The 26,844-nt window shown below is 42.1% G+C and overlaps 2 protein-coding genes across 2 annotated transcripts in view; both read right to left on the bottom strand.

The window, feature by feature from the left end:
• Positions 1-26,844, bottom strand: part of LOC135201937 (crossover junction endonuclease MUS81-like) — a 203,486-nt gene that overhangs the window by 44,215 nt on the left and 132,427 nt on the right. Inside the window, 6 exon segments of the mRNA XM_064231219.1 lie at positions 4,293-4,660; positions 6,277-6,430; positions 8,552-8,663; positions 9,045-9,158; positions 14,735-14,893; positions 23,529-23,695. Coding sequence (XP_064087289.1) covers positions 4,293-4,660; positions 6,277-6,430; positions 8,552-8,663; positions 9,045-9,158; positions 14,735-14,893; positions 23,529-23,684 — 1,063 coding nt within the window. The 5' untranslated portion in view covers positions 23,685-23,695.
• Positions 1-26,844, bottom strand: part of LOC135202241 (uncharacterized) — a 314,960-nt gene that overhangs the window by 274,050 nt on the left and 14,066 nt on the right.

The raw sequence follows: 26,844 nt of genomic DNA, 5'->3' as shown, positions 1-26,844 counted from the left end.
TTGAAAATCCTTCAGACACCGCGTTTGAGTGGAGGCATGAATGAGCCTGTCGTCCTTCGAAGATAACAATTGCGAAGGAGAAGACTGAGGGGCCGCAGGCTGAAACTATTCTTCAAAAGAGGCTCGAAGCCATCGAACCAAGACCTCTTCTTCTTCTCAACTGACACACGTTCGGGAAGATGGTAACCGTGCTCTCTAGACAACCTCTGGAGAGCTGCATGAAATCTAGAGAGCAAGGCAACTGGCGAAAGAGCGGAACGAGGAGAAGGATAAGGGACTGCCTGGACTCTTGATTGGCAGCCTATCATCCTTCCTCTCGCGATGTGGCTTTGCCTTTCTCACTGCAATCAACAAAACAAGTTGTTGTTGCAAAGACACAATCATCCTTTTCGATGGAGAACATTCCTTCTCAGGCAAAAGGCTGATCCTTTGAGAAGACGATGGGCGAGGGGAAGCCCTCCCTCCTTCTCACATGGACGCCAAGGATATATCTTAGGAGCGACCGAAGCGCTCAAAAGCATACTCATCGGAAGACGTCCTCTCCGGTGAAGATCGCAACACAGTAGAAAAAGAGAGAGGACGTGAAGCGTCCCCTCCCTGAGACATACATCATACATCTTAGCTCTCTTTTACTGCGGAAAGTCTTCCCAATTGCCCAGGAAGACGACTGGCAAAAGCAGAAGGAGCTAACGGACGAGAAGCGTCCCCCTCCGAGGAACCAAAGGACGGGACGGCCGCCTGTGCGACCGATAGCGTCTTCGTTCTCCTCAGAGGGAGCGAGACCCTCCGAGAGTTCCAACTCCTGCGCGGGGAGGACGTCTCTGAAGACTAAAGTAATCTTTCAAGATTCAAATTCTATGAGATTATGAGCCATGACATCACCTATAGACGAATCTTGACTATGAGAGATGTTCAGAATCATTTCTAGATCATCTATGCTATTCCAGTTTTTCTGCAGGAAAAACTGGAGAGGTGTGAATTTCAGTCTATTCAGGGAAAACAAACTTCTCCAGCGAGGAAATGGTCCCCTGCAATTCATTCATTCCCTCACCGAGCATGTTTTCCTTCCCTAATAAGGCTGCGTTTCACTTAAACAGGAGTAATTTGAAGACACTGTAGAAGATTGTTCATTGTTTCTTCCTAAAAGTCTCCTTCCTGAGATCCATTACTATTCTCTGATTCTCGGCGAATGTCTGAAGAAGCATTACGTTGTGCCGTCCATCCAAGCGTACCTGCCGAGCGTCGCGCTCGGCGCTGTCGTATTTGGCAGCGGAAGGAGTCCCCTTCATAATCGAGCAAGGGACGTCTCGGCGAGCTAATTGACTGCATCTCTTGCCACATCATTCTTGTTTCGAGGGAAATCATGTGTGCTATGCCGCTGTAGACTCGGACAGAATTCTGTTACCATGCGGTAAACAAGAACCCGAAAAAAAAGGTCTAATACATATATATATATACATACACACATATACATTTACACATATATATCTTATACATATATATATAGATATATAATATATCTATATATTATATTTATATATATATATATATATATATATGTATATATATATATATATATATATATACCTCTATACATCATATATATATACACTACTCATACACATATATATATATATATATATTATTTTATTATTATTATTATTATTATTATTTTTTTTTTTTTTTTTTTTTTTTTTTTTTTTTTTTTAGAAAAAATTCTCGCAAAGTGAAGATGTTCAGCCATGTATGCTAGAATTCCCCTCAACCCGAGGCTAAGGCCGTGATTTGTAGGGTAGAAATACGGTTAGTCCGTCAATCCCGCAGGAGAGAGAGAGACGTAACCTACTGCGCATGGCAGACAATCAGATGGAACTGAGCACTGGCATTACGCATTAGTGACAGCAGACTCAGAGAACGTTCGTCGTTCTCCGTTGCACTGCTCTGCCTGATTCTTGCCACCTACCACCTATTCTAACGAATGAAATATAGGTTTACTATCATTATAGAGCAGAAACCAAAATCCATCAAACTGGTATATTTAAGCGAAACTGAATTTGATAAATATAAAAGGGCTAACTTGGTATTGTCATAACAATACCTTAAATGTTTAAAAATAGGGAAACCGGCAACCCCTGAATAGTTGCAGGGAGAACCGATTAAATGTAATAAGAATAATCGTACTCTCGGTTGTCCTCCGTAGGAGTAACTATGGTATGAGTATATAACTTGAACCATACAACCGTTGATAGTAATATGACGTAAGGGCAAAAATAATATTACTATGATACAACATCGCTTGTTCACCTTTACCCGGCAGATATATATATACATATATCTGACTGGTAAGTTTTTATGAACAAACGTAGAATATTTTAGACACTTGGACAGCTACCTCCCTACTACATTCTGCCTCACCGGAGGTAGGGAGAGCCATCACGCGGTAGTGTTTTGTCAATGAGAAATTATACGCTTACGCGATAGAATGAACACTCATGGCATTATCACTATACTTCACTACACTACTATAACTTTCCAATGCAAACATGATTCCAGGCTACGCAAAGATTTAAGAATCACAGATAGGGTATTACCCTCCAAAGACACTATTGTAGGGCCCGAAGGCATCACAGGTCTTTGGAGGGATAAATTCTACTGGACGGGTAACTTGTGTTACACGCCTGGAGGAAGACCTCCTTACACTATCACGTTCTAGTTTACGTACCTATGATTCATAAGCCTTCCACGCAGAATCAGACATATTTTCACACTCGTTGCAGCGGTCATCAAACATACAAACATGTTTCCTACAATTCGCGCACACTGTATGAGGGTCTACCGAAGTTTTCGGTAGCCTAACCTTGCATTCTTCCACACAACATACTCTGGCCTAGTCGAACTAGATCCAGACATCGTAAGTTTAAGGAAAAATCAAGCCAAAATAAAAAACAATCCACAATTAGCGTATGCCTAACCACCGATCCTAATCAAATAACCAAAAATCAATCGGGATACTCAAGTGACCAAAAGAGTTCCAAAATCCAATGACGGAGGTGCAGAAAAACACTTGTTGTCTGCACCGGCGACAGAAAATATCTGACAGAAAATGGGAATGGTTCCTTACGCCCGCCTCCCAGCGGCGGGAATGGGGTACTACCACCTGGCCGGACCCAATGCGTGTGCCGGGAGTTTTGAAATTCAGTCGGACTTCGGAGAATACAGCTATATATATATCTGGCAGGTAAGATTCATGAACAAAAATATATTTTCAAAGTAGTTTGTGTTAGCTAGAAAAGTAACACTCTCTACACCCTCCCTTTTGATACGAAATGGAGGAGTCAGATCTTGATTCTGAACCCCTTACTTTGTGCTAGGTACAATTAGCTATCTTCCCTCTGGAATACACTTACAGGGGATTTCCTGGACCTTCAGTTTTTTTTTTCAACCTGAGTAAGTTATCACTCATGGTCAAACTCCTGCTTATGCTCAGAGACCTACTACTCTGTCATCCCATATTGCAGACCAAGTAAGAAGTTACAGGAGTCATGGCATTCTCCCCTTGCATACGGGATCAGAAGCATGACAATTGCACTTGAGATTTAACTCTAGTCAGTTGCAGAGATGACCTTCCACCTACAAGGAGAATGAAAGGCAGGAATCCTTTACCTTTTGAGCAATAACCACTCCCCACTCCCAGTGAGACTAGAAAATGCATCTTGTCCTTCCTTCTCTTCCAATTAAACTCCCATTGAGAAGACCAGCCAGTGCACTCCTTACAAGGAAAAAATGGGTGCATAACTTACTCCTGCAGATTAAACAGCACCTATGAGGGTCAATGGTTAACCATTGACTCTCAAAAATCCGCAGGGACATCAAGGCCCCTTGTAACTGTGTTGGTCATGTTTTTTTCGAATCAGAAACAAAGAAAAAGCAACTAAAGTATAATCCACAATCAATAAGAAAAAGGAAAAGTTGTAATACAAACACCCAAAATTCTATTTTCCATCTGCCTCCCTTATAACCATCAATTAACAACTTGGTTGCCAGTTCAGTAACCGTTCCAGCTCGCACTGAAGGATGCTCTTATACAAGAGGCAACGGTTTGGATTTCTGTAGGGACAAATTTTATTTACCTTTGCGAATTTATTTAGTTATATTTAGCTTATTTAATGGGAATACTTATATAAAAATTAGCGTGTATCATTTGCACAAATAGTTTATATAAAAACAAAGAAGCAAATTATTGGATATCCTTTAATCTTAAAAGATATCAAAACATAAATGATACAACTTACCACAACTTTTTTTTACTGATGTCTCAACTTTGTTCCCAGTATCATTAGAATTATTTTTCCTTTTTCTCTGATTGCATTTTCCTTTGACATCATTATATACCATAATTTCAGATTCAGGTATACTTGACAATAAAGACACTTTCTCTCCAAACGACAATTCTGATTTTGTGTTGCTGTTGAAGAACTTCCTATTCTTGACAGGTGAACTAGACAAACTGAGAGGACTACAGCTTCTAGAAGACAATGTTACAACATCAATGCCACTGTCAGCTGTACTAGCAAGTATATTGGAGGTAGCATAACTGTCAGCATCTCCACCAGCTATCAATCTCACTGCTAAAGCCTTGCCGTCATGTGTTAAACTGTACCTAAGAATAGAAGGATAAACTCATTAAAGCCTACATTAATAGTTAATGGCATCAAGGAAAGTTGGAATAATTGTACAACAATAATTTTACATAAAACACTGGAAAAATTCTACATCAACTGACTATAAATTCTTACATACATTTAAACTTCAGCCTTTAGTCTACAGCAGTTCTACCTCAAAACAATGAATTGAAATGTACACATTTATAATAATTCTGATGTTTCTGGATATCAATCTATTTCACTTGTGCTATGCTGCCTGGAACAGGACAGTATTAGCCAAAAATTCAGTCATCAACTGAAAATGCTCTGTCTTTTTTTCTCTTTGTTAACTGACAATGTCTCAAAAAAACATTAGCTACCTAGCTAGGCAGAAGCAGCAGCTGGAAATAAAACAATTGAATGAGCTAGAAGAAGGATACTTCTAATAAAATAAGTTATCTGAATTTTTAAAACATCAAGGTCATTAAAAATATTGCAAGCTTTATACTGTACACTCTCATTTTCCAAAAACTAATTCACTAAAGTTGAAAGCAACATGTAATTCTTTAATATATTCTTATCTAACTGGGATTAATAATTAGTGAAAAGAACCAACAAAGCTGAGGAACATTCATGTATACGCACAATGCATCTGTATTACCTGAATGAACAATACGCACAATGCATCTGTATTACATGAATGAACAGTGTATGGTTACCAAGGCATTGCATTGCAAATTGCTACCAAATGTACAATAAATAACTTGTAAAGCTTGAGTGAAAGGAAGGTGCTGATGTAAACTAGCTAAATCTGCCTCTTCACTGACCATATTCATTATCACCATTGCAGGTGTGTAGTACTTAATAAATGCTTGTTCCATGACAACCAATAAGATCAGAACTGCCAAGCTCTGGCAATGAAAACATGCTAAGAAAAGTCACCAACCCTCCCCCTGGAACACATTCCTGATGATGGGAGTACTGTCCACAGCTCTCTTCCATGAAGAATGGCCCCCATATTTCTCACCAAGAAAAAACAACCAGAAGTGAAAAGTTCCACAATCAAGAAAGCAGAGGTGAAGAAAAAGTAAGGGCACACATATACCTCCATATACGTATATATAACAATCTTGTTAAGGGGTACTCAGATCACTTTCATGTGTCAATTCACACAGCTACATTATTATAAGATAACAGAATTCTGTGAGCAGATCTAGCAGACCCCCTATGGCCTCCTGGACCCCAGTTTGGGAACCACTGCCTTAAGGTACAACTACTATTATAAATGTATAAAGTAACCTAGTTACACTGCACTTCTCATTTAACAAACTTTAATATACAAACCAGCTTGCACCTAGGATACTCCTATATAAAAGACACAGATCTAATAAAGCATGCAACAACACTTAAAATAAACATATTCGCTACTCACCATTCAACTAAGCTCCTCATCAGCTAAGGAGTGAGGGGAACAATCTGCTGCAACAGTTCAGTTACTTGACATACAAGATACCTCTTTCAGACAAAACTCCGTATACATAAATCAACAGCCTATGCTTCCAAAAACAGTACTGGACCATGGTTAATTTGAAATAACTGGTCATTTTATAACAGTGAAGCATTCTTCACTTACCTAGCTGGATTCCCTTCTCGAACAACTAGATTTTTCTTTATCAAGGTACCCATGGAAGACCAACCCGTATAATGTGAGCCATCCGGGGCATGAGTAAAGGATGCATTGCATAAAGGCTGGGCAGCTTTCATTAGTTCTGTCTTCTTCATGAACCCTAATTGAATAACACATTGTCAATATTAAACTATAACATAAAAAGCATAAATTCTAGAATAACTTTTAATCACTGTACAGCAAAGAATTTTCTAAATAAATAACACAAGAAATTCATCAAATTATATACTGTACTTGACTGCATATAAGACCTTTTTTCCAAAAATGACTAAAAATAATTATTCATATAAAATAAATTTTGTACTCTATCATTAGCTTTATCTGTGTCAACTTATCGCAGGTTCGACAAGTGTTAAAATTCATACAAGTATTAACGGACACTCCCAATACTTAACCCCACCGCTTGCAGGGTGGGGATACAACAGCAAATGTTTTGATTGTCATTCTTCTCTTAACCTCTTAAGAGGGAAGGAGGGAGGGATCTCAATGATAGAAGGTGAGTACCTAAAAAATTCATTTAATCATAAAGATCATTATTTTTTAGGAGAAAATTTCCCTCTATCATTAGCTGACCTCAACATTGAGCACTGGAGGAGGGTATCACCAAATTGTCCGATATTAGAAATATCCTTATTGATGCTTATCTGGTGCATATGACCCCATGGCAAGTTCTTGTCAGATGAGAACCTTCATCAGGTGAGGTCCACTATAGCAAACTCATATGTACTGCCTTGTGTGGCCTCAAAGACACCTTGCTCAGACCAAAGACATGCAGAACTGTAAAGCGCCTCAGTGGCGTGGTTGGTATGTTTTGGCGTACCACCTCAGTGGCCGCGAGTTCAATTCTTGAGCATTCCATTGAGTTCCATTGAGGAGTGAGAGAGGTGTATTTCTGGTGATAGAAGTTCACTCTCGACGTGGTTCGGAAGTCACGTAAAGTCGTTGGTCCCGTTGCTAAATAACCACTGGTTCCATGCAACATAAAAACACCATACAAACAAAGCAGAACTGTACACAGGCTCAACACCTTGCAGAAAAAAACTGACAGACTGACGGGCAAATGAAAATATCTGGTGCACTTAGCCTAAGCTTGAAAAACAGTCCATAAAAGCCATAAAAATCTGGGCCACAGGCATAACAGTGGCCTGGTCAAAAAGCAAAACTTGGACTATCAGTGATCAAAGGGAACTGGTGCAAACGTCTACTCCTGAAAGCCTAATTTCAGTGTCATAGGTGCTAGCAACAGCTACAGGCGCAACAGCAGCACTCACTACAGAACGCAATCAGTTATCTAGCTAGAATAACCGTGGGACAATGGGGTCAAACACAAGATCTAGACCTACCATAACTGCCCTTATGCAACTGCAATCTAACAATGTCTGTGGAGGACCTAAAGTTTGTAAAGGCAGGGAACAGAGGGCACAGTCCTTGAACATCCTGGGATGTTAGTCCTTGTCTAGATACCAAGGGATTACCAGGCCTGTTGGTAGGGGTACCGTGGTGACAGGCAAGGCTGCATCCGCTAGTGGCCAAAGGAATGTGTCCAATGCATTGGACACATTCAATGCAAAAGACTAATTGTTACACAAAATTTAATTCTAGATTTAACTGAGTCAATATCTAATTGCATTTAAATCTAACTTTCTACCCTGAACTGACATTTGGGTGTAGAAGGATCTATAGACACTATAGAAGAAACTATAGACTTACCTCTATCTTCTTGACCATATGTTAATTCTAAAGAAAACCTAGATTCAAGCATGTTTTGTTTACTCTCTCATAAGTCTATCCTTCTCCTCTGATTTGGCATTTTATCACCTTCTTTATCTTTTCTAAAAACCAATCCTTGCAATGATCACAAAGGTTCTGAATTGCAATTCACCTCTCGATGATCGGAGCATTTGTTAATGATTGTTTCAATTTTAACACTTGTCGAACCTGTGCTAAGTAGCCGCAGATACTGAAATTAAGATGTACTAAACTTACAAGTTTGTAAAAATCATGCAAACCATTCTGAATCAAGTTTGAGGTAATTAACAAAAACTCAAACTTATCTACACACTGACTGCTTACAAATTTCATGAACTAGAGTCCATTAAAAAAAATCTGTCTTTAAAATTAATTTATTGATAAAAGCAACAGTAAAACACTCTAAAACTAGAATTAGATAAATGTAAATACTTTACAGACATACATTACTAAAATAATAATAGAGACTTACCATCATCAGATTCCTTTGTATTATTGTACAAAGCAATAAGAAGTGCGTAAGCCCCAGATCTAAACGAAGGTACATATGGTCGATTTTTACCTCTCCCAGTAGTTGACACCTGCTAGGAAGGCCACTTCATTAGTGCTAAACAAAATACAGAATTTATTATCTGTATTCTTCCACTTATGCAAAAAATTAAATCAACTACAAGTACCTCTTCGCTTGAGGTACATCATGAAGAGGTCCATTTACAAATTCCTAGCAAAAAACCCTAAGCTTTGAATATTAACTACTAATGTGGTAATTTAGCAATGTATATACCTCAATGTAATTCTTAGATAAAAGCAAAGATGAATACAGTACATAATTAGGTGCTTCACTGCATGTTACAATTATTGGACAGGATGTACTGTACTGAACATTATATATGTAATATGCATTTCAAATTACTTTTTTTTCAAAGGGTACGATACATGTTAAAATAAACCTAATATAAACTTACATCTGGATCTGAGGTAATATCACTCAAGCTTTCAGTAGACTTCTCTGCAGGGGGTTGATTTTTCCTCACTGTCTTTTTTCTTGGCTTTTTCTTACAAACTGGAGACCCCATTACCTTAAAAAACATGACACTGAGTCCTACATTGACAATGGTTATCATTGTCCATAACTTTAACCAAACTATTTTAGAAATCAACTTATTACATACTGTATCAAAAATATGAGAATGATGTTCTTGGAAAAGGTAAATTATTCACATAAAAAATTCCATTATCAATGCAAATGGGTGCTGTGCATGAATGAGAAAAATTTAATAATAAAAGTTTTAACTTTCACTTGAAATTGAGCTCATTAAATGAAAGAAACACTAGGACCTAAACAGAGTACTAGCAGTGTATGCTCTCACAAACATAAAGCTATTTTAACAACACAGTTATTGTAAAGTTTCAACAAGATCATGAAAAATGTTATTTTCATGATAAAAGGGATTTTGACGTAGGAAAAATCTATTTCTGGGCGAGGAAGCCATGTCGCCCAGTGAAATGTGTCCTCTTTAGCACTATTTCAAGTAAAATATTGCTATAATACCAGAGAACTGCTAAATTGGACATGTCAGAAGTCTCTGACTCGCTCACCTAAATAAAAGGTGTCGGTATAAAACTGGGGCGAGTGTTAAACACTACCACAGCAACCCCTCCAATTAGCCATATATATAGCTGACGTCGGGGACGTAAGCTATATACTATATAACTACCAGGTGAGTTAGATGTTTGAAACATGCCTTTCATTAATATACACAACTTTCTCTGAATATATGATTTTTTTAAATAAAAAATTAATTTTTCACACTAACAATAACTTGTATCTTTGCTCTACATTATGTGACTTAATCCCGGAACTGTTTCCAAAAATCAATTCAATGATCATCAGCTGGCTGATTAGCAGCATGGCACAAGTGCATCTTTGGACCTTCACTTATGGAAAAGTAAAAATCTCACCTGCTTGCACGGTCTACATATATGGCTATGAATTCCAATGAATTCAGTAGGGCGGTTTGGAAGGAAGGGCGGATTTTAGCTATATGAGTACAGGCAGTCCCTGAATTATGGCTGCCTCGGCCTCCTGCGAATCCGTACTTACGGCACTTTTTAAATTATATTTATAAAAAAAATTGAGGGGCATACTCGGATTAGGGCACCGTAACAGTGCCGAAACTATTATTACCGCACCAAACAACACTGTGAAGGCACAGAAATCTGGCTTATGGTGTCATGAGCACTGTAACTCGCTGGTGCTATAAATTTTTCGTACAATTTCCAGGTTCCGGCAATTTCCGACTTATGGCAGGCTGCTGGAATGGAACCCCTGCAGTAGGCCAGGGACTGCCTGTACGTAATGGGTTTGTATGAATAAACCAGTTTGGTGTCATAAAAATTATGCTTCTATCACAACACAATTTTCATACAAATCAAACAAGTAACGGAAGCTATCATTCATCACCTGAATGACCCCAACCCATACCTTCATTTTCTGATGTCTTGAAGACTGAAAATCAGAAAAAAATAGAATCAAGTTCCCAAACAAATACTTCTGACCCATTAGTAGGTAACTGTGCACATCATTTTGCTAAAACAGTTTTGCCCATCACTCTTTTGCTGGGCTGATTTCCCTTTAGAGCCCTCTTGGATTATAGTCTGTTGATTCTGTCTGTACGGGTTTTCAGCTGAAAAAATTAAAATAACCCCATTGATTAAAATCTCATTCTCTTATATATATCTTAACCCCATTGAGTAAAATCCCATCCTCTTACATATATCTTGAAGATAAAAAAGTAACAGGTTCAATAAAATTTCCTAGTGCCAACATTCATAATAACCCTTAAACGCCGAAGCGGTAAAAAAAAAAATGTCTCCCGTGTGCCGGAGACGTTTCAGAGTGAGCGCGGAAGCGAAAAAAATATTTTTTTCAAAAAATCATAGCGCGCTTAGTTTTGAAGATTAAGAGTTCATTTTTGGCTCCTTTTTTTGTCATTGCCTGAAGTTTAGTATGCAACCATCAGAAATAAAAAAAATTATCATTATCAGATATTAAAAACTATAAATAATGCGATATATGATAGCGCAAAAACGAAATTTCATATATAATGTATTCAAATCGCGCTACACGCAAAACGGTTTAAAGATAACAAGTTACTTTTTTTTCGTTGTAATATACACTAAATTGCGATCATTTTGGTATATAACAAATTGTAAAACGATAAAAGCAACACAGAGAAAATATTATCACAAAATAATGCATGAATTCGTAACGCGGCGCGACGTAAACACACATTTTTTTCAAAAATTCACCATAAATCTAAATATTGTCCTAGAGACTTCCAATTTCTTTCAAAATGAAGACAAATGATTGAATATTACTATACTGTAAGAATATTAGCTTACAAATGCAGTTTTCGACCATATCTGACGAGTTAAAGTTGACCGAATGTCGAATTTTTTTGTTTATTATTAATTATTTTTTTAATTTATATGCAATTATTTCGGAAATAAGAAAAGCTACAACTTTCAAATATTTTTCGTTTATTCTAAATGAAATTGCGCACATTTTCATATATAAAACTCTATGAAATGCCTAATATGAAATGGAGCAAATATTCCGAGAATGGGACTTACGCATTTCGGAGATTTGTGGCGGAGAATCCGCGCGCGGAGGGAAGGAAAGTTTTTTTTTAAAAATTCACCATAAATATAAATATTGTGCTACAGACTTTGAATTTGTTTCACGATGAAGATAAATGACTGAATATTACTAGCCTGTAAGAGTTTTATCTTACAATTGCGTTTTTCGACCATTTCGGTAGAGTCAAATTTGAACCGAACGTGGTTTTTTTTCTATTAATCGTGATTTATATGCAAATATTAGAAAATGAGAAAAGCTACAACCATCAACTATTTTTTGTTGATATACATGAAATCCGCGCACATTTTCATATATAAAACATTATGTAACGGCTAATTTAAAATGGTGCAAACATTACCACAATCGCACATATGATTTTTTCGGACGTAAAGAAAATGTTATTTTTTCATAAATTCACCATAAATCGAAATATTGTGCTAGAGACTTCCAATTTGTTGCAAAATGAAGGTAAATGCTTGAATATTACTAGAATATAAGTTTTAAAGTTTTACAAGCTTACGGGTGCGTTTTTTGACCATTTCGGTAGAGTCAAAAATTGCCGAAGGTTGAAAATTGTCACTTATCATTTTTTATTTTTTATATGAAAATATTTCAAAATTGATAAAAGCTACAACCATGGGTTGTTTTTAGTTGTATTTTGCATGAAATTGCGCACATTTTCATATATAAAACTTTATGTAACGGCTAATTTAAAATGGTGCAAACATTACCACAATCGCATGTATGATTATTTTCGGAAGAGTTACCGCGCGGACGTAAGGAAAATGTTTTTTTCATAAATTCACCATAAATCGAAATATTGTGCTAGAGACTTCCAATTAGTTGCAAAATTAAGTTAAATGATTGAATATTACTAACATATAAGAGTTTTAGCTTACAATTGCGTTTTTCGACCATTTCAGTAGAGTCAAAGTTGACCGAAGGTTGAAATTTTGGCACTTATCGTTATTATATTGAAAATATCTCAAACTGATAAAAGCTACAATCATGATATTTTTTTGTTGTATTTCTACATAAAAATGCGCACATTTTCATATATAATACTCCATGTAACGGCTAATTTAAAATGGTAAAAAAATTGTCAAAGTGACTATATAATTTCCGAGATGTGTCACAGATACTTTTTAGTGCGGCAAGAAAGAAATTCGCGCTTGCGCGCCTGCGTAACGATTGTAAACAAAACAACACCTTGATCCGTGAACTCCCAGCATCCCCCAAGGTGCGTGATTCAAGAGTTTTCGGCTGGTAGGCCTAAAAGTATTTTTCCGCGAATTTTAAAAAAAAACTTTTGTATGTCGACGTAAAATACGTCCAGTCGGCACCCGAGAGACAAAAAATGTCGACGTAAAATACGTCCAGTCGGCGTTTAAGGGTTAAGTAATTTCAGCATTCCTCTTATCGCTAATAAAGTTGACAGGGCCCATAGTCACTCTTAACTTGGCAGCTTGTTCTCCTGAAATGCTTGAGTATGCATGAATATATGACCTCCCTTAGCAAGAGGAACACTGTGCTTTTGAAGAAGTGTTTTCTCCTCTAATGTGTTGAGAACATGATTCCAGAGTCCTAGCCTATGAGGTGCCCAGGCCTCTTAAAGTAGTGATGGATAGTTACAGAATGTAGCAAAAGATCATTCACATTACTGAACACCCAGACTTGAAAGGCAAACGCACTGATAATATTAGTCTACAGTCCTACAGTCCTAACCTCTGAAGTGCCTGGGCCTCTAAGGTGGTGATGGATAGTTCTTACAGAATGAAGCAAAAGGTCAATTACATTATTGGGCACCAAGGCTTGAATGGCAAAGTATCTGTATGATCTAGAGTGCTAGTTCCTGGGTCTTGGTTCCAAAATCAGGAGCAAAAGTCGGGTCCACCAAGACCAACCTTTGGTGGGCATGACGTTACCAGACAGCACATACAACTCACTCATACACCCTGAAAAGACCATACCTAGCAGGGAAGTGGTTTTCATAATAACATGTGGAGAAGAGCTTCTCAAAGTGGTTGGCATGGTGCTTGAGAAGGAGTCAGAGAACTATAAAAAAAAAATAATAAATAAATAAATAAATAAATAAATAAATTGGCCTTTGACTTCAGATTCAACATCTTCAAGAGGCAGAGATGGATAAAGTAGTCTGGAATCATAGGAGTACAGACGCTGACTTGATTGATATCCTTCTTGCCGCACCAACAAAAGAATCTGCTTCTCTGTACTGTTTAGTGGTTAGCTGTTTAGGGTTAGCAGGAATGGATAATGGCTGCAGCTGTGACTTACAACTTACATAAAGCCTAATCCTCTAAAGCTTTACTCAATTATCTTTATGTGTGAATGTTCACAAAACTATGTTGAACATATCGGCATAAAGCTGCTTCAGGAGTCACTTGTTTACCAATACTGCTGTGGTCACAGAGAATCAATCAGCATCATCCTGGAGTTTTGGGAAGACCTGAGCTTAGTTAGCATGAACAGACGACCTAAATAACCAAAACCAAAACAATAAGCAAGTAAAATAAATGTATAAAAATCATCTGGAAACAATGGAAAAAAGTTAAGGAATGAAAGAACCATTAAAAGCTGAATAATTACAAAACTAACTGGATTAATGAATCGTCAATAAATACTAGGACTCCTGAAGTGAAGGAAGCAGCCAAGGAAAATTCTAAATAGTTTTTAGCAGGTTCCAGTTGTTACATGCATTATAATATTAAGAGTTATCTTGCATCTGTTAGATGTTCTGTTAGATAAAGTGCATGGTCTTTGAGGACATTCAATGACAAATGTGGACATACGTATATAAATAATGAGATTATTGAAACAAACACTTTTTATGCATGCATTCATAATCATTTAAGTGTTCAAATTAAACTAGTACTACATAATCTTATCCCATAATTAAACCCCTCCTAAGTATTTACAGTTGGCTATTTAATGATACTATCAGCAAGTCTTCAATGTAACATTCAACTTATGCCTGAAAAAATAAATTTTTACCTTATGAATTTCCTCCCAAACAATGGGTCCATTCTCATCAATGTGCTTCTCTAGTTTTTGATCTAGCATCTGACATATTTTATCACCAAAGTGGGCAAGAACTTTACAATCGTTCCCTCGATAGACTGGCAATGGATACAACTTCAAGGAATTTCTTGCCTGGAACAAATTTAAAATATATATCCTTTTAAAAAGAAGAAACATTCAATTTAATTTACAAAGAGAATTAAGCATAAATATGACCAGCAAAATATTCTTAAAATACTGCTCTAGTTACTCTCAGCATAGCCTAACCTTTTGCACATAAGGAAGGGTAAAACGTGACAAAAACTAGATTGTTGTTATAGTGTTGTACGAGATGACTGAATAGTTTGAATCTAAGGCTGGATATTTTGCTTCACTAAAATAATATGAACTACATATACTTACTGTAGACTAATTAATCATGCATGCACAACTGAGAGGGCAGAAATGACAATTTGTCGAAAATTGCATTTTCCTAACTATACAAACCTGAGGTCTTTAACAATAGGAAGGTAACTAGCGGCAGCTGGACGGTCGTAAGCTTCGAACAAGGGGAGAACGGTAGTTAACTGCTTGTCCGATCGTGCGCGCGCCCGCGCGGTGAAGAATCACTTTTTGCTTTAGGCCCATGCAAAAAAGTTGCAGAGTGAGGGGTGGCATGAGGTGGGGACTATATGTAAAGGACCTCAGGTTTGTATAGTTAGGAAAAATGCAATTTTCGACAAATTGTCATTTGTTCCGATACGTAATACAAACCCTCTGTCCTTTAACAATAGGAAGACTCACTTCTTGGTGGGAGGAATCTGAGTCTTTTTGGTGAACAGACTGGTGTTCGTCCAACCCTGGAGTGCCTCCCTGGTCGTAAGAGCAAGGGAGGGATCCAAACCTCTGTCCGATTGATCGGGGTGTGCACCGCAGGATCAATGGTCAGACCTCTGGGCCAAGTACTAAGAGAGAGGCAAGCGTATCTCTTCGTACCAGCAAGCAAGAACTTGTTCCTGTTTGCAAGAGACAATCATAAAATGATGGGTTGTCTCAATTGGCATCCACTTCCTCCCCCTTGTTGGAGGAAGTGGTGGATATTTACTCCTATCCCTACTGAAAGGGATAGGATGGTGCTCTATTGAGTAGCTCACCTGCATCTCGTCCTTACCCAGCAGGGTGACGACCGTGTCCCTCTACCCAGAGGTAAAAGAAAAAGATGGGAAGAGGAGCCAGTCACACTCTCATTCCTCATCCATTCTTACGGTCACACCAGGACTCGATGCTGTTCAGCCTGCGAGGGTCTGGGTTAACTACACAACGTGTTGAGCAACCACCACGGTTCCCAAGGAAAAAGATCCAAGGAACTGTGGGCAATATCCTGAAGGTAGAAGGAGGTGCATGTGGTCCGGTTGGACCAGGCGCCTGCCTTCATTACCTGCGCCACGGAGAAGTTCTTGCGGAACGCGAGAGAATGATGAAGAGGCGTCCACACTCATCCTGGGTGTCGAGTTTCTTCAGACAGCTCCGTCGCGCCTTCACAGGACAAAGCAGCATAGCCTTCGTATCGGAGGCGGTGAAGTCCATTAGGGAGGGTATTGTGAAGGACTCGAACCAATCGTCAGTTACCGAAGGGTTCTGAGTCTTCGCTACGAAGATCGGTACGAAATCGAGCGTCACAAATCCCCATCCCTTTGTGCTTGACTTCTCAAGAGAAGTCATGCAGTTACCTAAGACGAAAAGAAGGGAATAGTCGTATGACCTATCCCTCTTCTCGACTTTGGTTATGTACAGTACTCATACTGACAAGCTATTAAGAAGAAGTAATGATTGCTCTGGAACAACCGAACTAAGTCCACAGCATAGTTCGTAACTGACTCGGGCGCTCTGACAGCTGCCGACTGACTGGTTCGGAATCAGTAGAGGCAAGTTGTCCAAGCATCCGGGTTAAGTCCACGTGACCTTCGCCCTTTTAAAGAGTTATGCTGAGAGACCAAACAAATAAAATATTTGTTAGTCACCGATGCCGGACGGCGCGGCGATGATTCTCTTAATGCATAAGCTCAAAAGGCGAAAGTCAATTGCCTTCAAAAAGACCCGAGGTCCCTGATGGCAAGAAAAGAAATCTCATAGACGTTGAATCTCAGCTTAAGGAGAAACAACACTATGTGACGTTGAAGACGAAGGTAGGCAATGAATGCAACCTACGTCTTCCAGCTGAATCGAGAGAAGGAATCTCAAGATTCTAAACCTGTGCTTACAAATGACTGAAAACGCTAACCGCCATTTCATTGCTGTCCGTTGTGCAATGAAAGCGGGGCGCGTTCTTCAGTAATGAAACACAGGGGAGAGCCGCCATGAAGAACTGCTTCTCATGGGCTGAACGTTTGGAAGTAGAGCTGGCAGGTGTGGGAGTAGGCGATGTCTTTCAATACATCTGCTAATCCGGGGTGAACAATGAACAATTGCACACCTCCGAATACAAGATATTTTGAGGACAAACTCAGATTCCGCAAAAATCATTCGCATTATCGAGATACGATGCAGCAAGATGACTATTACAGAATTCTGTTACGTGCGGTAAACAGAAAGATGAGAGTCGAATAGATATCTCTGTTTAAAATTCTCGCAATACCGAAGACGATGAATACTAGCGTCACAGCAGTAGATGGTCATTCATGTATGCGAGAATCCCCGTTAATCAGAGACTTAAGTCCGTGATGTTGGGCAGAGATACGGTTGGTATTCAATCAAAGCAGGTGAGAAATGAGATAACCAACAGTCCATCTCAAAGCGGCAGCTGGTACTGAAATGCCTCGGGCAATTCAATACGCAGTAGCTGTCGCTGACTCGTCATCCTGAGTTGCCAAGTAATCCTTTCCACGAAGGAATGCGTTCGGCTAGAACCACCGAGCATAAAAAGATATGCTCGAGCAATTATATTTATGCGAAACGAATTTCGGAAATATAAAAGCTTAAATGGTGTTGTTGTGACAACACCATAAGTATATAAAATTGAAACTGGAAACTCCTGGGAGGTTGCAGGCAACCGAGTTGCAGTTCAATTAGAATACTTTTCGTCTAAGTCGCAATCCCGTAGAATAACCAGGATATGCGCCTACCCCTCGGACCATTCAACTGACTTAGCAGAATCATGTCGCGAGGTTAATATACGTAGTATATTTGTAGGATTCTGAACAACGATCTCCATCCTAAATTCTTTCCTTCAAGAAAACAAAAAATAGGATTGGAGATCGACACCTTCGGTCTCTATCAAAGAGAGTGAAGAAGTCTTCCTCGAAGGAAAGCTTCAATGGTGAACAGAATACTAAGACGATAGTTCAAGCCAAACTGGATTATTCCCGGTTCCGTTTTCTTCTCTATTCCAGGTTCGGGTCGCCTACTGTGAGATAGTCTTCTTTCAGCAGCAGTCTTCTTCCTAATGCTAGAAATTCCAGGAATTCGAACATAGGCGAGGTTCCCGATTCATCGTGTAACATATCGGGGATTCTGTCTCGCTCACTTTGGACCGTGGTCTCGCCTAAGTGTTTGGAGATCGTAAGAAACTCTAACACTCTGAATGCGCTAGAAATTCGTAGAATTCTAAAGCAGTCTGCGAAACCCCCACCGAATTCGTCAAACGATATCGGCTGGTGGTCCTCTCGATTCCCGTAGAAAACGAGAATGGGGCAGGATCCCTCCTCAACGACCGGGGCTTACGTCAGGTAGGACCCGAAGGTCCCCCCTGGTAGCACAGTCCCCAACGTGGGATCCTACAGAGAAATCTCTGTAGGATCCTTCCCCTTTCCCTCGTAGCCGTAAGGAGAGAGGGAATGGGGGAGGAATTGGATACTCGCTCGCCTTCCCAGTGGAACTAGCAGTTGGAGAAGAGTAGGAGCAGCCATCGCCTTGCGGCGATGGTCTCTCAGAGTCTGGGAAAACGTATCGTCAGGCAGAAAACGTTTTTCCCTTTCCCGAGGCAGGGAGGGTTACGAACTCTCACGTGTAAGGTAAGGGTCTGCCGCCACTGTGAACGTCGTCTGGGTGGGGCTGATCGACACCTGACAGGAGAGAGCCGATACCGTCCTCCGACTCATTCCAGTCCTCGTCGAGGTCGAAACCTCTCAGGAGGACCGAAGGAGTATTTAAATACGGTGTCCGAAGACACGTAGAAACGCCGCTGTCGCAGTAGAGGAGGTGGAAGTAGCTTGATCGACCGGCCAGAACTGAGAGAGCCTTCTTGTCCGGAGACGAGAGACTCTGTCTGGTTCAAGACAGAATCGGCAAGCTCCGATCGCGGCAAACCCACCGTCGGTTTGGGTTCCCTCTCGGGCCCCAAAACGACTCGAGCAGAGACATGGGCTCTGCTGGTGGGAGCGGCGATCCTTCCCCCAGGTCGTTGTGCTGACGAATCAGTGCAATAACCTGGGTAAAGTTACTCTGAATCTCGGAAGTTACAGCGCTTGAGGAGTAGGACCGTCCAGTCCCTCCAACAAGAGCAGCTCCCAGGACCCTCCTCCTTCAGAAGAAGGACCAGCAACAGATCCCTGACGGTTGCCTCCAATCACTTGCGCATACATCCTGGTTGGTGCCTAAGACCAACCTGGAGCACGTGCCCGGGCGTCGTGACGGGATCGTGAGCGGCCGCATCTCTCCCACGCATTCACTCCTATATACCTCGCTCTTCCTGGCGTATGCCGAGGAAGTTGAAGGTATCGGAGAGACAGAACTGACGCTACCCCCTCCCCCCCCTGACGGTCGCCTCCAATCACTTGCGCGTACGTCCTGGTTGGTCCTAAGACCATACGTGGCACGTGCGGCGTCGTGACGGGATCGTGAGCGGCGCACCTCTCACGATCACTCCTAGCTACCTCGCTCTTCCCGGTGTAGCCCGAGGAAGTTGAAGGTAGTGGAGAGACAGACCTGACGCTCCCCCCCCGCTCGCTGGCAGGACCAGCGTACGTGGGGGGCTGCAGCCGATCACCAACCCGCGGTGGGGATCGATCTGCAGGCCTGGCCGTGCCGCTCACCTGTGGCGAGCGGCTCGACTGAGCACGTCGACCCCGGTCCCGTGCGTCAGACGAGCTGCTGCTGGTCCACCGTATCCGCCACGGTCCCCTGTCGGGAGCGGCGGTTCAGGTGACCTGCAGAGCTCGCTTTCGCCGTGAGACCGGTGAGCGTCCTCGCGGCACGTCAAACCGGCTGGTACCAGCCGAGGCTGGTCCACCGTCGGTTCGAGGGGACCTGGGGGGACCTCTTCCCAGCCTCAACCCGTGGCCGGTCAGAGACCGTCACGTCCACCCGAGGTTACCGGCTGGTCGCTGCGAGAGCGGCCGGCTGGCCTGGCGAGAGTCACCTGAGCGGCTCTCGACAGTCTTCTGCTCCGTGCCTCGGTCATGACGCTGAGCGAAACTCAGGCGTCTTAACTTTGGCTGCACGGTCACCCGAAGGAGATCGTACACTCGGAACTTCTCGCGGACGAGAAACCGAGCCGGTACCTGGCTTAGCAGCAGAGCTGCCAAGACCAGGCGAGGGTGTACCAGCGGTAGCCAGCACACCCTTGGTCCCCGTCGTCTTCTTCTTCTTCTCAGAAGGGGAGACGGGCCCCGTTCCCGAAGGAACAGGAGGACCAGCAGAAGAACCCCCCGTCACACCGGAGTGTGACGAGCCCTTCGAAGTTCCCGAAGGAGTCTTCTTAGGGGGAATAACAAAACCCGGTTACCAGCTGGTCGCTGCGAGAGCGGCCGCTGGCCTGGCGAGAGTCACCTGAGCGGTTCTCGCCAGCCTTCTGCTCCGTGCCGTGGTCTTGGCGCCGAGCGAACTCTGGCGCCGAAACTTTGGCTGCACGGTCTCCCGAGGGAGAGCGTACACTCGGGATCTCCCGTGCGAACGAGAGACCAAGCCGGAACCTGGCGTAGCGGCATCGCCGCTAGCACCAGGCGAGGAAGTACCAGAGCTAACCGATACTCCTCTGGTCCCCGTCTATCTCTTCCTTACGGAAGGGGAGACGGGCCCCGCTGCCCGGAGAGGAAAGCAGGAGGACCAGCAGAAGGACCCCCCCGTCCCACCGAGGTGGGACGGGCCCTTAGAAGTTCCCGAAGGAGACTTCTTAGGGGGGGGAGGACAGCCTTCTTCTTCTTCGGCTTATGGGCCTTAGAAGTCGAAGGGGAAGAGGCAGCAACAGACGAAGACGAAGATGACACCTTCCTCTTCTTCGTCAGCTCACGCAGGACAGTCGTCAGGTCCTCCATCCAGGCCGGAGTCGGGCCTATTGCCGAAGCAACACGGCCCGACTGCACCTGTCCGGAAGGACCTGGGACTGGGGAAGACACACCATGGGCAGGACCAGCATGGAACAGGCGCAGGAACCAGGAGCGACAGGAACAGCAACCAGCTCAGGAGCGGCAGGAACAGCGGCAGCGGTAAACACAGAAGGGACAGCCAAGCCAGTAGCGGGAACCACATCAGCGACAGGTACGGCAGGCCCAGCCATCGCCTCGTAGAATCATCGGCAGCCAGCGTGGTACTGGCGGCCGGTCCAGGGGCGAGCTGCTGGAACAGCGGAAGTCTGGGGCAGGGCAACACGAAGAAAACACAGGCGGCGCAGCATACCCCTCCTCGGTACGGCGGCGACCGGCCTAGAAGCGGCAGACGGCGTCACCGACACAGCATGGGGAGTGTAGACCAGCGGGGGAAGCAGCATAAGCGGCCGTGAAGGTTGTAGTGGAGACTACTCCAAGGTCACCGCCCCAGACCTCGCTAGACGCTGCAGCAGATCGTGGTATGCTAGGCACGCCCTGCAGCCGCAGTGGCCCATACCTGTCCAAGGTCGTCTCCCACGGATGTAGCACCTGCGGTAGCACAGACAGATTAGTAAGAGGGGTTCCCTCACGCACGGGGGGGGGAGACATGCCCCACCCCGAACGGAAGGAAGACCCCAAAAACAAAATACGAGGAAGCTGAGCGGGGGGGGCAGGAAAGAAGACGAAGAATCGGATACCAAGGGAGTCGCGGGAGAGCTTTCCGACGACTTCCTGGCAAGACCTTCGCTTCCCCTACCCCGCACAGCAGTGAAAAAGTAATATGAAAATGAAACAGAATACTGCACTTGCGATTCACTTCATAGAACTTAAAGGGGGGAAAAATCAATTCCCGGTAAGAGCGGAAACTTGATCCATAATAATATGATGCTAACATAAATATATATGAAAATGAACAATACTGCACTTGCTATTTTCACTTTCACAGCAATAAATCGTAAGGATTAATTCCCGGGTAAGAGCGGAAATTGATCCAAAATTAAATTTGATGCAATTAATAAATGAAAATGAAAAGAAAACTGCATTGCGAATCCACTTTCATTGCATTCTATTCATACAAAATAAGAGGCTCTTGCCGAGCGCAATCAAGCTCTCGGCAACGAACGCACAGGGCAAAAATATAATGAAAAAGAGTACTTACATCTTTCAATTACACACTTTCGCCCCACCAAAATACATGACTCGGCGCGAGTGCGCCCGCCCTCGGCACGAGACACAATTCAAGGGTTCAATTCATGAAAAGAGCGGAAATCGCCGTCTCTACGGCGATAGCTCCATGTTGATTCATAATTAAGTAATGAAAATGAAAACAGTGTACTTACAGTTTCATTTTCAAGTCAAACAAACCATTAGTAGAAAACCCAATATAAACAAAGCATACGACGATGAAGCGGGCAGAGATGATGACGAACACCGTCCTTCACACCCTGCGCCGAAAGCAAAAATGATGCTTCACCGCGCGGGCGCGCACACGATCGGACAAGCAGTTAACTACCGTTGCTCCCCCTTGTTCGAAGCTTACGACCGTCCCAGCTGCCGCTAGTTACCTTCCTATTGTTAAAGGACCGAGGGTTTGTATTACGTATCGGAACAACATGGGTTTTCAATACTTTGGAATCAGTTCCTATTCAGAGTCCAAATGATCATACTATTATTGTATGCTGTAAAATAACTCTAGGATATAGAGGATGATACATATCACTGACAGAATCCGAGATGCACTAAAAACTAACCTCCTCCTAACAATCCAAATTGTATTTCATTTGCCAAGTATAGTACATAATCTAAAATACTGCAGAAGCATAGTAAAATTGATTAACCTTGAGTAGAATACTAATAAAAATATACATGTAGTATGTATATAAAATGCAATGTGGATTCATATAATTATTTGTGTGTAAAACTGTCCAAGGGAAATAGGTTCTATATATAGACATATGTACTACCATTGTCCAGCCTCTCTCAAGACTGGGCCCCTGATAAATTAAATCCCTTGAGTTCTTATTTTCTCTTACATAGCCATAATTTTTTACATTAAGGTACTGTCATAACACATTAACACAATAATAATTAAAGCACACAATAACTACAGTAGTACAGTACTGCTATCTTTTTAGATATTCAATCAGGGTATTTAACTGCACATCAGTACTTATCAACACATAAACTAAAGCATGTACAAAAATCATAAGAACTTTCATAATTACACAAAAATAAAATTCAACATTTAGTTATAACAGTTAGATGACAAATTGATGTTAAATATAAAAAAATGTGATTTATCACAGTTAAACAAAATATTGAAGAGATCCCACTACCTATACTTAACATGTCCTTAAAGCAAAGTAGAAATTAGTTAACTCCAAGTACAACCTGTGAAAACACTCTAAATTTAGATACTTTTCCTACCGAAGAGACTTTTCAGTGACCTGTGACTAAAGAAATTACCATAACTGTGTCCAACTTACTCTTCTGTAATTAAACCTCATGTTAGATCCACACTTTGCTGCCTCTTGCTCCCATTCTAATAGCCATGCATCAAAAAGTGGATTTGCATGTTTCACAACTCTCTTCTTGCGACAGTACTTTTTTCTTGGTGCAGATTTCCCTCCAGTTGAATTCATAATGAATTTCTCTGAAACAATAATATGAGCTGCTATTTCAATAATGAAATAAAAGATTTACAAAATGTATCTGGTTACAGTAGAAAATAATAATCGTTAAAATGCTATCATTCCTTCAATCAAGAACATAAGTTTCAAAACACAACAGACTCTCCATCTAATATTGAACAGGCATACACAGTACTAATCCTTTGATTATCAGATGCACAATATTCAAACACTGACCTTATCAGGACAAAACTGGACCCCATGGACTATATATATGATATATTATATATATAATATATATATATATATATATATATATAAAGGAAATTCCTCCGGTTGACAACAGTGGCTGGGTACTAGTTTTTATTACATATTGTTATCTTTGTTTATGGTTGATAGGCGGCAAAATTCCCTGAGTACTCTATTTTCATTTTATTTTTGTGACTAAATATGATATTGTTATAATACAATAAAGTTTATACATACTTACCTGGCAGATATATACATAGCTTTTACTCCGTCGTCCGACAGAAATTCGAATTTCGCGGCACATGCGGCAGGTAGGTCAGGTGATCTACCCCCCCGCCGCTGGGTGGCGGGAATAGGAACCATACCGTTTTCTAATTCATATTTTTTCTTCCAGCTGTCTCCTGAGGGGAGGCTGTGGTGGGCCATTTAATTGTATATATCTGCCAGGTAAGTATGTATAAAACTTTATTGTATTATAACAATATCATTTTTATACATTCAACTTACCTGTCAGATATATACATAGCTGATTCACACCATTGGTGGAGGGTAAAAGACAGCTATTACTGAATAGACAGGTAAACAACATACGTTGTAGGTAATAAATAAATAAAACCTTGGTTCCTATGTGTTTAGACGAAGGGTCGACTTCCTAGCTATTGCTAGTAGTCTGCTTCGTCTCAAGAGCCTCAGCGAGGATTGACCTAATCGGCTAAGAGTTCTTGTAGATCTGTCAATGGGGTCTTATCCACTTACTTGACAGAATCTAGTGGTCATTTGTCAATGGGGTCTTATCCACTTACATGACAATACAGCCAATGCCTATTGGCATAATTTAAGGAGCACAACACCGATCCCGATCACCTGATCCTAACACGAGGGTTTGTGCTTAATTTGAAAAGAGCTATCCCCAAACTCATTTCAAATAACCCCAGAAAATAATACACTTATGTTAAAAATAAAAAATAAAAAATAAAAAATAAAAAATAAAAAATTTTAATTCACTAGTTAAGGATCAGTGTCGGCTCCCTATCCCAGCAACGCATCCGTGGACACGTATAACAAAGAGAGAAGGATCTCTCATAGGCCCACTTGATCTCCTTCGTGCAAAGAGAAGTCAACACAGAGTTGCATCTCCCGTTATACAGCTAATATGACTCTCACGACATATTGTTATGGAAAGAACAAGAATTGTTAAAAGCTCGCACTTCAAGCGCTTTTAATTCTTAGCTGTTTGAAGGAAACGTCAAGTTACTCAAGAAGTGCTTTAGAGATTCCACTCTTCCAAAGAAGACCAGGGCTTTCTTTGCAACAGATCTCTTCTAGATGAAGCCCAGAGCCTGGCTGGCGCCTCGCGCCTGTCTGGCGCCTCGCGCCTGTCTGGCGCCTCGCCCCGCCTGCTGGCGCCTCCGCCCCTGCCTGGCGCCTCGCGCCTGCTGGCGCCTCGCCCCTGGCTGGCGCCTCGCCCCTGCTGGCGCCTCGCGCCTGCCTGGCGCCTCGCGCCTGCCTGGCGCTCGCGCCTGCTGGCGCCTGCGCGCCTGACTGGAGCCTCGCGCCTGACTGGCGCCTCGCGCTGACGGTGGCCTGCGCTGACTGGCGCCTAGCGCCTGGCTGGCGCCTAGCGCCTGCTGGCGCTAGCGCCTGGCTGGCGCCTAGCGCCTGGCTGGTGCCTCGCGCCCCCTGGCGGACGCCGGCCGGCGGCCTGCGCTCGCCGTCGCGCCTGCCTGGCGCCTCGCGCCTGCTGGGTTGCTCGTGCCTGCTGGTGCCTCGCGCCTGGCTGGTGCTTCGCTTGCCTGGCGCCTCGCGCCTGGCTGGCTCCTCGTGCCTGGCTGGAGATTCCAGCTTGTTAAGAGTCTCGATGAAAACTGGCGATGTCCACCTCGGACACTTTATTTGCCTGATTCATTCGCCTCTAGCGCATCTGCGCCAGATTGGAGGCCTACTCCGTTCTCCTCATCAGACAATGACAGTGTTTAATTGGACTGTCTTGCTCTGGCGTCTTTACACCTGTTTGGCATTTTGGCGCCTGGATTGGCGCTACATTGTCCGAAAGTCTGAACATCCACAATCGTTTATCAGGAGAAAAGGAAAAGGGTGGAAGAAATTCTTTTCACTTTGAGCTTATGGCCTCTGCAACAAGGGGAGGTAATTTTAGTCGGCTACATCCAGTAGACGATAGGAAATCTAATAGTCGAGAGACCAGTCTTCCTCCGAGGAGGATCATACTTGATACTTCAGTTGCTAACGAGCACTCTTCCTACATGTTGACGAGTTTCTCTCGTTGCAAAATCTTCCCTATCCTTGCACGAAGGCAGGGAAAGAGCCATGGAAGTTTAAGGAGACTCTGAGCTGACAAATTGGGGGATTCCCGATTTCTAGCTCTTTAAATATCTCTTCGAACCTTCTGGGAAGTAGTTTTGAGCCCTCATCGTATTCCAAAGACTCTGTCAGCAAACGTTTAAATCTTATCTTCTTTTGTAGATAACAACGTAAATACATTGCCTGGACAACGAATCCTTTATCTGAAAGCGTTTGATCCAGGAATAAAAGGTTATAGTGTTCTTTTGCCAAAACATACCATGCTGGCAGGAACCCATTGCCGAGTCTTTCTAGAATTTTGATTCCAGATTCCAAGCCCAAAATCTCACTCGTCCTTTTGGTCAATTAGTACCAAGAGAGACATTGATGAGGAGCAGTTCCATCTTGTCAGAACACGGAATCTGAGGCCCAAATAGGATCCCATTGTAACTATAAGATCTCCAAGTCTTGTCGTATAGAGGTATTGTGTAAGATCCCGAAGATCTTTAATGCTCTGCTACTCTCCCAATTCCTTTATAGAGACAGAGTATAGCCTTTTACTGCGTTCTTGATAGCAGATATATACAAAGGTAATTCTTCCACCTCTGAAAGGGAAGAAAAAACC

This window comes from Macrobrachium nipponense, chromosome 30, assembly GCF_015104395.2.
Source record: "Macrobrachium nipponense isolate FS-2020 chromosome 30, ASM1510439v2, whole genome shotgun sequence".
Classification (NCBI taxonomy): Eukaryota; Metazoa; Arthropoda; class Malacostraca; order Decapoda; family Palaemonidae; genus Macrobrachium; species Macrobrachium nipponense.
Note: the sequence above shows the minus strand (reverse complement) of the source record. Positions and strands in the feature narration are given on the sequence as shown.